Source organism: Plecotus auritus (assembly GCF_963455305.1).
Source record: "Plecotus auritus genome assembly, chromosome: 2".
In the NCBI taxonomy this organism is placed as follows: Eukaryota; Metazoa; Chordata; class Mammalia; order Chiroptera; family Vespertilionidae; genus Plecotus; species Plecotus auritus.
In genome coordinates this window covers 222,881,037-222,891,418 of record NC_137771.1, presented here as the reverse complement: position 1 = coordinate 222,891,418, position 10,382 = coordinate 222,881,037, and the positions used below count along the sequence as shown (strand labels likewise).

Here is a 10,382-nt window from a genome sequence, read left to right as displayed (position 1 = left end):
AGGCAGCACCTTTGGGCCTCGCTCAGGGCAAACACCTGCCTGCAGGCTGATGCAGGATAAAGCGCTCCCAGGAGCCAGCGTGACTCATATTTAAAGACGACGCTATACCAGTACGCTATTACAGACTTTTGTAAGAACGAGGGTAAGCGGGCCGGGCAGGGCACACATTCCCAGTCCAGTTCTAGGCACGTGTCCCTTTAGGACAGCAGTTGAGCCAAATATCAACAGTACAACGATTGAAATTTCTTTGGAGAGCCAAATTTTTTAAACTACTTCTAACGCCACTTCTTCAATATAGACTCTCCCAGGCCGTGGTATTTTGTGGAAGAGCCACACTCAAGGGGCCAAAGAGCCGCATGTGGCTCGCGACCCGCAGTTTGCCGACCACTGTGTAGGAGACTAGGCCAGCTTCTCACCTTGGAGCTGGGGAGCGGGTGCCTCCTTGTGGCCGACCTGGGTAACTGCTCCAGTACCAGGTATTCTTGCCACTGAGCAAAGACACCTGGGGACCAGGGGCACAGGTGGCAGCGTTGCCCAGGGTGCTTTGCTGTTGTAATTTCCCTGGTAGTCCCAGAGAGGGCGGAGGAAGAAAGCTGATAGTATGTGCTCCAGAGGGGGAGTCTACCCAGCAGGATGGGGGAGGAGGGGAAATCTGATGAGGACTCACGGTCTCTTTCCTTTTGGCCAAAAAGAGCAGGTGTCCAGGGATCTCAGCAGGGGAGGAGTGCACTGTCCCTCCCCGCTGGAGTCCATGTGGGGGGTCCTTCAGAGAGCAGAAGGGCTCAGGCAAGGGGCTGAGCCGCCCCGGAGGTCCCCCAGGCCTGCCCCACCCCCCTGAGGGACATCCCCAGATTCTGCTGCCCACGCTGTAGCACCGGCCTGAAGGCCCATCAGCCATGCAGAATGTGCTCAAACAGCAATGATGCCCACACGTGGGCCCTCACTCCAAGCACGTCGGGGCTCCGTTCTGTGGGATGGGGCTGAGTTTGGAGCAGAGCAAGCTGAAGGGCTGGAGAGAATGGAACTGACCAAAAGGCTTGAGCTGAGTGGACGCACGGTCTGGCCCGCCACAGGTGCTCAGTGATGCTGTGGGAGGGAGGGCAGCGTGGAAGGCACTGGCGCTTATCCAGAGGACTTCCTGGGTGTGTGGTTGTCCTCTAAGATGCCATGCGGGGCACCTGCCTTCATCACTACCCTTCCCAAGCAAGGCCAAGCCAGAAGCACCCAGCAGGCTGGAAGTCCCCCGGGTCCCTGTGCGTTTGGGAGGAGAGGACCCAATCCGAGCGGCAAGTCCTCCACCAGCAGCAGCAGGAGCAGCAAAGGGGAAGCCGGGGGATGCCTTGGCCTCCGGTGGTCAGATCCCACCTCACTTTTCCTTCCAGGGAAAAGGGTAAGATCAGGCTCCTCGGCCCCAGCAAAGCGACGGCTCAAACACCACTAGTTACGGAGCTGATTCGTTTACAATGAGGTCGCTGGCAGGTGGGTGAATTTCGTAAATGTTTCTGTAGACGTCGCATTAATTCCAGCCTTTCCTTAACACCCTGGGAGCCTGGGAGAGGGCGCTCAGGGCTCGCATCGCCCCCTCTGCATCCAAAGCAGCCGAGGGCTGCGGTGCTGGGATCTGTGTCTGCTGACGAAGTGGGGCTCCCGATGCAGGGCTGGGCCGAAGGGAAAAGGCTCGGAAACTGGGCAGGACCAGCGGACTGCAAAACAGAGAGAGCTGGGATCCGACCAGACCCGAGCGTAAAGCCGGACTGGCCCTGCGACAAGGCAGCGGGAGGGGGATCCATGCAGGGCCCTTACCTGCTGACCCAGCTGCAAGAAGCAACAAAAGGATGGGCACAGATTAAGCACTCTCATTAATGCTCACGTTTTCCTAAGTATTTTGGGTCATTTTATATTAAGCAAATTAACTTCTCTGTTTTTTTTCCCAATGATTTTTTTTTTAAGAGAGAGTGCAAGACTGGAAGGGGGGTGAGGGCATGTGCCGAGGGGTCGGGGAGGCTGGGGGAAGGTCAATGGGAAAAAAAATAAAGGGACATATGTACTACTACTTGTAATACTTGAAACAATTTTAAAAAAAGAATAATAGCACAAATGCAAAAAAGAGAGAGAGAGGGAGTGGAAGAGAGAGGGAGAGAAACATCGATGTGAGAGAGACACATTGAATGGTTGTCTCCCTCATGTGCCCCGACCAGGGCCGGGGGTCGAGCCTGTAACTGAGGTACATGCCCTTGACCGGAATCAGACCTGGGACCGATGCGCTGACCGCTGAGCAAACTGGCTAGGGCTTAACTTCTCTTTGTGAGAGTATGAATACAAGCATATCTGTATGTCCCTGGTCCCAGCACTCCGGCTACATCTTGAAGTGGAGTCAGCCTCATCCCAAGGAAAACCTTTCACAAGGTGAATCCAAAATGAAAACGAACGGAAAAGGTTGGCACTGCCCACGTGGACACTTTGGGGCGTAGACTCAGTCATCAGACCGACCCCTTCTTTGTGAATTGGCCTACCCGCTAAAACCTGGTGTAGCCGGAACCGGTTTGGCTCAGTGGATAGAGCGTCGGCCTGCGGACTGAAGGGTCCCAGGTTCGATTCCGGTCAGAGGCATGTACCTTGGTTGCGGGCACATCCCCAGTAGGAGGTGTGCAGGAGGCAGCTGATCGATGTTTCTAGCTCTCTATCCCTCTCCTCTCTCTTCCTCTCTGTAAAAAATTAATAAAATATAAAAAATAAATAAATAAATAAAACCTGGTGTAACCCCAACTCAGAACTAGCAGCGCTTTTGTGAACGAAGCAGAAAACCCTCAGCCGAGCGGGAATGGGACGCCGAAGACTCAATACGTATTTGGAAAAAGAGTATAATTTATTTGTACAATATTTCACAGTTCAATTTACAGTTAAAAAAAAAAAAAAGATACAAAACAAGACGAACGGGTCACATAAATAAAAGGAAGCGGGAAAGGAGGAACGCGCGCCCACCAAGGCGAGCCGGGTGACCTCCGGCGTGGGGAGCGGGCGCCTCAGTGCCGTGGGCCTGGGAGACCTCGGGGACGCCGCTGCCACGGAGGCCCGTGGAGCGAGCATCCTGAGAAGGCGGTCGCACAACCTTCCACTCCAAGGTCAAGTCCTAGCAGGAGAATCATTCCATTCCTGGAACCCAGCGTCCTGGCTGAGCACTGACCTCCCCCGGCAGTTCCAGCGTGGCCCCTCCTTCCAGGGGACACGCAGGGGCCCGAAGGGGCCACGCATGCAGAGTCCACCTTTCTCTTCTTCGCCGCAAGCACGGTGCTGCTGCTCTTCAGCAAACGCCTTTCCGGAACATGAAACCAGGCGCCGGTCACGGAGAGAGCAGCTCCACCTGGCCGCGGCTCACCCTTGGCAAGGACCACAGTTCCAAAGAAGCCAGTGTGACGACTGCTTGGAGCATCACAGCCGGGACGCCATGAGCACTGAGGTAGCGGTAACACGTGGAAACGGTGCAGGCAGACAGTGTTGCTGAATCACACCTCCCTGATTTCCCCAGGAACCTCAATTTCCAGTGATCAGCAGGCCGAAGGGCGCAGCCTGGCAGCGCGCCTGGCCCTCCATGAGGTGCCCATCACCAAGGGGCCGGGCTCGGGAGTCAGGCTGGTCTCTCCGGGGGGAGTCTCACCCCATGTTTGGTGGCCACGCCGAGCGCACTCAGGAGTGAACCCGTCTTAATGGCTGCATGCTCCAAGGGCTCTGTCTACACTCTCACCCACAAGAAGAAAAAAGGTTTCTAAGCCGCTTCAGGTGACAATCAAGTCACCCCCCCCCCCATGAAGGGCGGGTCCCTGCGTTTCCAGCCACCACCCGGGGCTGCTCAGAAGTCGGTCAGACCTGATGAGTGAGAACTCCTGTGGGGAGACAGGCCCCGGGGCTCCCCAGTGGCCTCCCTAGCAGAGGCCCAGAGCGAAGCACCCTTCCCATCTCTAACCCACAGCTGAGAGGTCACCAGTCCCATGGGCACCCCCTGGATGGGCTCAGAGGAAGATGCGGGTGGGCAGACTCCAGCCCTCTGCCCCGCGTTGGCCCGAGACACCCACACCCAGCCCTGGCGGTCACCCCTTTTGGACAGAAGCTCGGGGAGCAGGGCCCGGGGAGTAGCCACCGTGGCCTGCGCAGAACTGTGGAGACTGCCAAAGACAGACAAGTTCATGGTTTAATCAAAATGAAGGGACCTCTGGATCATCTCTAACATACACCAGGCACAGGGAATGAAGAACCAGCCCCTCTTTGTCTTGTTGACCGGCGTCGAGGACGAGGCCGGACGGATCAGCTGTTTGCCTGTTCAAAAGGGAAACGAAAGGGTGTTATTTCCTTAAGATAAACACAGGTAGAAAACTTTTTTCTCGCTCTAGGTCAGGCGTCCTCAAACTACGGCCCGCGGGCCACATGCGGCCCGCCGAGGACATGTATCCGGCCCGCCGGGTGCCGCTGCCTGTCCTGCTTAGCAGCCGACTCGTCCCGGGCCCGCAGTGCGTATAGGAATTTGTTCATAGTGTTTTTATTTAAACTATAGTCCGGCCCTCCAACGGTCTGAGGGACAGTGAACTGGCCCCCTGTTTAAAAAGTTTGAGGACCCCTGCTCTAGGTTGACAAGGCATGGATACACCAGCTGAGCAAGCCTCAGAGGACAAAGGGATGTGGTTTTCCCACAGCACGAAGGTCAAGGAGTGAGGCTGACCGTGGTGGCGGGCAGCTGGGCTGAGGACCTCGTGTGCCCAGGCCTGGAGGGAGAGGGGAGCAGGGTGTGTGCGGAAGCAAACCGCTTAGCAGGGCCAGGACGCAGGCCTCGGCTGGGAAACCTCGCTCCACACGGCCACTGAAAGACATCAGTGTCCAACCGCCTGGCTCCCTGCCCGTGGCCTCTCCTGCACCCAGCCTTCCACCTGATGCTCCGGGGCTGAGCCCTGGCCATGCCCTGAACACCCGCGCAGTTTGCTGTCTCACAGACGGGGCACACAGTCCACCCCTAGGCTTGGCTCCCCGCCGAGCCCCACCTGCTTCCCTCCACCGGGCAGCCCCCAACAGGACACCCGGGTACCTATTCCAGCACTTGGCCCTCTGCTGGGTGCGGACTGGCCAGCCGCTGTGGCCACTAGAAGGTATGAGGCCTCTGGTTTTATTGGGGGACCATGTCAGACAATGCCCTTGGGTCCTGTCCCCCTCCCCAGACTGGAGACTTGAGAGGACACAACGTGAAAATACTTCTCTCACCGGCAGCCCCGCCCTGGCAGGGGCCCTGGGATGGAGAGGGACCTGGCTCTCACCCGGGATCCGGGCAGCGCCAGGGAAGAGGTCTCCGCTGAGCAGCGTGGTCAGGCCCGGAGTCCCGAGGGCAGGATGGCAGGGAGCCCCTGGGACCTCCCGTCTTCACCACCTCTGTGTGCACCAGGGAGCCCCAGCTGCTCCCCCACCCCGGACTTTGGGACCTGCCCGGGGTGCACTCGATGGCCCAGAAAAGGACAGGGCACCATCCCGACGCCACCGGCTAATTTGTGTCTCTGTGCTCTCTGCCAGCACCAAAGTCTGGGTGGAGCCGGCTGAGCCGGGACTGTGGTCAGCAGAGCACAGCCCTGTGTGAAGTCAGCCCTGCCGCGCTGACCCCGGCTGCTTCATCCACACCCACTGGGCGGCGTGCAAGTGAGGCCCCCAGCAGTGACAGGTGGACACAGGGAAGGGGGGGCGCAGGGCCATGCGGGCGGCCCTCAGCTCCCAGCAGCGGGACCACGGCTCAGAGACACCTGGGCTGTGACACGTGTCCGAGCTCTGAGCCAGGAGGACGGGAAAATCACCTTCATTTGTCGGTAGATCCAGTCTGTAAACATCGTCACATTTCCGTACACGCCTGGCCTGTTCGCCTTGGCGCAGCCGGACCCCCAGCTCGTGTCCCCAATCAGCCACCAGATGCTGCTTTTCAACGTGACCAGAGGGCCGCCACTGTCGCCCTGGGGGACAAGCACGCAACAGAGCGGGCGTCAGGCCACAGCCGCCCACGCCATGACCTTGCACAGAGGGCGGGGGTCTCAGTGGGACTTCCCAGTGGGTGTGTGGGTGTCATATCTCCTCCAATGGGTAAGAGTAATAGGATCCCCAAGAGAGACTGTACCAGCGATGAATTTCAGTCTAGATGAGCTAAGAGTTACTAAGTCGATTGGTGTCTGCATTTTAAAACAGTCCCATACTTATTTCTGTTCCGTGGACACTTAGCGAATATAAGACCCTGTATCCCAGGGACATGGAACCTTCTGTCTGAGCGGGGAGAACGGGGCTCATGGACTCAGTGGGGTAGGCAAGAGCAGGAAGCGGCAAACACCTGGCAGGAGTCGACGCTGCCCCGCAGGTACCCAGCGCAGACCATGGCAGGCGTGACCAGGTTGTTGTAGACGTATCTGCTGTTACACTGCCCGGGCTCGATGAGGGGCACCATCGCGGCGTTCAGCATGTCCGACGTTTTCCCTGAGACAGACCAGGTCATCGCGCCATCCGTGCAGCCCGCGGCTCCCACGGGAGGGGTGGACCCCTCCCGGAGACAGGCCACTGCGGACAGACAGGTGGCCCTGCCCCCGCCCCTCCCTCCTTCCACCTCCCAAGCCATCTCCCGGGGAACCTGGGTCACCCCTGCAGCTGGCGGGTCTGCCCTTCGTGCAGCTCTAGGTTTTGGTTTCAGGGGGAAGACTTCCTGGCCCTGGAGCCAGGGAACCGCCCCTTCCGCCTCTACCCCCTCCCCCATGTTCCAGACTCGCCCTCGCCATCCATCACTCAGCGGCTCGGTTCTGGGGGCTCACCTTGCCCCAGTCATCGCTCCCTCTTCTCCGATGACCCCCCCCCCCCCCCGCCCCACCGCCGGCCAGGAGCTTCTGTCTCCCTCCGTAAACAAACCGGCTTTTCTCCATCCCACACCCTCCTCCGTACACTCGTCTAACGGAGGCACAAAGCCTGCGAGAACGGCCCACAGTCACCCGTCCCTCGGGAGCAGACCCAGGACTGAAACCCGGGTCTCCCGCTTGCAAACCCAGGGCCGCGCTCACGGGATTGCAGACTCGCGTGCCCAGGAGCCTCACCTTTCTCGTAGGTGGCCCCCCACCCGGAAATCCAGCAGGCCTGTCTCGGCTCCAGCATCATGCCTGGGTTGGGCAGACACACCGGTTTCACATTGTCTGTTTTAAGAAGAAAAAGCACCGTGAGCTCGTCTGGTCTGGCGAAGGCGGTGGCCTTCCGCTGGACCTTCCCCGTGTGCACACGGCGGGGCCATCCTGCCCGAGGAAAGTCCGGGTGCCAGCGGGTCCTGGCACCCCGCCTTCTGCCCCTGCCGGAGCCCTCCTTCCCACAGGCAGGACGCTCGCCTCCGGAAGTTGTGTGACTTACAAATGGAATGATTGGCTAACTCTGTTTCAAAACACACACAATTAACTTTTCTTCAAACGAAATCTTCAAGAAACAGAAATGAAAAATACACAATGTCTCCAAGTGACAGACAATAAGACAGACAGACAGACCCGTGGCAGTGGCCAGTGGCCAGGAGGCTGGCGGGACTTCTAGCTCCTGGGGGCCGTGCTGGACCCGCCTCCACCTGCGCTGTTTCCTGACTTGCAGGCAAGCCCCTGGAGGGCAGGGATGTGGTTTTGTATCTTCTTCCCCGGGAAAGGGGAAAGGGGGAAGGGGGAGCGGGGAGGGGGCGCTAGAGGGCTCTGGAACCTTGGATGGACTAGATTGGGGCCCAACTAAGAAGCGCGGGGAATGCATGTTTGTTTTCATATCCTTTTAAGTTGTTACGTTAAAGTATTTTATTTCCAGAATAACGTGGAGCACGAACGCATCTTTACACGTCAGAGAGCAGATGGCCTCACTGGCAGTGACGCTGCCCCAAGGAGCATCTGACAACGTCTGGAGACACCTTTGCCTGCACAACCGAGGCAGCTCCTGGCATCTAGGGGGCAGGGGCAGGGGGTGGGGTGCTGCTGAGGGCCCCACAGTGCACACCCCCCCCCAAAGAACCTGCCGGCCCCCGATGCCCACGGTGCTGGGGTGGAACCCCTTCCACACGCTGCCGTATTGGTCAAATTGCCCCCCTACGTGGAGTAAAGTGTGGTGGTCACTGCTTCCCTCAACACACACGGCACGTTTCCAGGTGACCTGGCTTCCGCCGAGCACGTTCCTATCAGCCACCCGTCCGCATGCCACCCCTGCCTTCCATGGACCACAGCCCAGGTTTTATTTCCAGCCAGCCTCTCCAGCCGTGGTCAGAAGGGCTCACGCGCCCCGTGGAGAGGTGTGTACCGTTAAAGGTCAGCGGTGTCTGCAGCTTCATAAGAGCGATGTCATTGTTCTTGGTCTTGGAATCGTAGTGCGGATGGGAAATCACTTTGCCCACTCGGTATGCGTTTCCGTAGAACATGGCAGATTGCCTCAAAATTCCCGCAAAGGCCATCCAGTACCGGGGGTTGTTCAGAGGCCTGGGGGGCAAAGGTGAATACCACTCAGCATCTCAGAGCCGCAAACGTGAAACACTCATTCGATGAGCAGAACTCAGGTGCTGGAGCCAAGTGTCCCAGGGGGTGACAGGACCCACCAACGCCAGCGAGACGGGCGAGCAGGTGTCGGGCCTCCCCAGTCCCCGCCTCGGCCCGGCCCCACCTGCACACCTTCCTGCCTTCTAGCGCCCGCTCTGCCTCCTGGCTGAGTCCTGTGCCCCGGGGGCTCCGGCAGCAGCCCGCGGACCCTCGCAATTCCGAGAACACTGTTTCTTGGACCTACCTGCCTCTCTGAGGTTTTAAACTTCGTTTCTGGCAGGACCGGGTCTTACCTATCCTGATGTGCTAGGGATTTCCTGACACTCAGTAGGTGCTTTAGGAATGTGCAGTGACGAAGAGGCTCGGGGTCTCTAGCCCTCACCTTTATCTAGGCGTTTCCCGCTAAGAGCATCCGGTGGAGGGAAGGCAGGAACAGCCTGGGTAATAAACACGGCTTCCTTCCACTGCCACCACAGCCCTGGGAGCGGCCCACACACCTGTCATGTGTAGACACCTTGCGTGCACCGCCCGAGGCCACACAGCCAAGCCAGGCCCAGCCTCACGCTAAACTAGAAAATAGCTCTGATGAATGAGTTTTTCTCCAAAACCGACATGTGAGCAAAAAACTCCATGTTTAAGCCCTAGCCGGTGTGGCTCAGTGGATAGAGGGTTGGCCTGCAGACTGAAGGGTCCCAGGTTCAATTCTGGTCAAGAACACATGCCCGGGTTGTGGGCTCGATCCCCAGTAGGAGGCGTGTAGGAGGCAGCTGATCAATGGTTCTCTCTCATCACTGATGTTTCTCTCTCTCGCTCTCCCTCTCCCTTCCTCTCTGAAATCAATACAAATATATTTTATAAAAAACAACTCTATGTTTAAGAAAAAAAAGGGGGGGTGGGGACAGTATCTTCCACAAAAACTAATGCTATAAATTATGCCTTCTCCTTGCCCCTCCCAACCGGCTGTGTGGGGCCACAGGGAACCTTCCGGCAAGGCAGTGTGCGATCCCTAAGTGTGTCTGAGTGTGGCTTCTCCCAGGACGATCGTCCAGAGACCAGAGCTCCCACGAGGGCAGGAAAGGCCAGTGACACCCCAGCCTGACCCTGTGTCCTTGCTCCCAGAATCCTGCCTTCAGTGGACGCCCGATGCACGGTGCTGAGGGATGGGCGTGGCCACAGGCAGCACGTGCAGTGGCTCATCTGACCCTCCCAGGGATGGAGGGGGCGCCATTACAGCCCCAGTTAGACACAAGGAAACTGGAGCTTGAAGAGGTCAAAAGACGTTGTGTAAGGTCACGTGGCCACAGAGCCACCTCCCCACCCGGGAGCCCGCTTCCCCCGTGAACATACTCTTCCACGCAGTGGGCGGCCGTCACAATCCACTCGGGGGTGATAATGGAGCCTCCACAGACGTGGACGCCCTGCACATGCAGGCTGACCTGCCAGGGCCAGTCCCCCAGGGCAGCACTCGATCCGCCCACGATCCGACTCTGGCGGCCCATCTTCGAGTTCACCCCACACTCTGGAAGCGACAAGCACAACAGAGCAGGCCAGTGAGCAGGATCCGGGCCACCCTGCACCCCGATACCCACCCGTGCAGCGTGTGCCTGGACCACACCCGGACCGTGCCCGTCCCCAAGGCCCCGCCAGGCTGGTGGACAACTATTCCCACCTCTCATTCCAGGTTGTTTGGGATCTGACTTATGGAGAACAGGACCTGGTCTCTTCTAGGTTGGAGGGATGAGGGACACTCCAGTCACCCTGAGATCCCCCCACACCCTTCCACTGCCACTGTGATTCCAGACACCCAGCGTGGGTCCTGGGTGACAAAGGCCCTGGATCTCC

General features: G+C 58.6%; 1 protein-coding gene across 4 annotated transcripts in view; it reads right to left on the bottom strand.

The window, feature by feature from the left end:
- Positions 1–2,842: 2,842 nt before the first annotated feature.
- TMPRSS2 (transmembrane serine protease 2) overlaps positions 2,843–10,382 on the bottom strand; it is a 33,926-nt gene continuing 26,386 nt past the window's right edge. For all 4 annotated transcript variants that reach the window (XM_080656052.1, XM_080656053.1, XM_080656054.1 and 1 more), the window contains 6 exons: positions 9,888–10,059; positions 8,308–8,483; positions 7,092–7,187; positions 6,344–6,486; positions 5,823–5,975; positions 2,843–4,311 (listed from right to left, as the gene is read on the bottom strand). In XM_080656052.1, the coding sequence (XP_080512178.1) occupies positions 4,300–4,311; positions 5,823–5,975; positions 6,344–6,486; positions 7,092–7,187; positions 8,308–8,483; positions 9,888–10,059 (752 nt within the window). In that variant the 3' untranslated portion in view covers positions 2,843–4,299. The remainder of the gene's footprint in view (positions 4,312–5,822; positions 5,976–6,343; positions 6,487–7,091; positions 7,188–8,307; positions 8,484–9,887; positions 10,060–10,382) is intronic.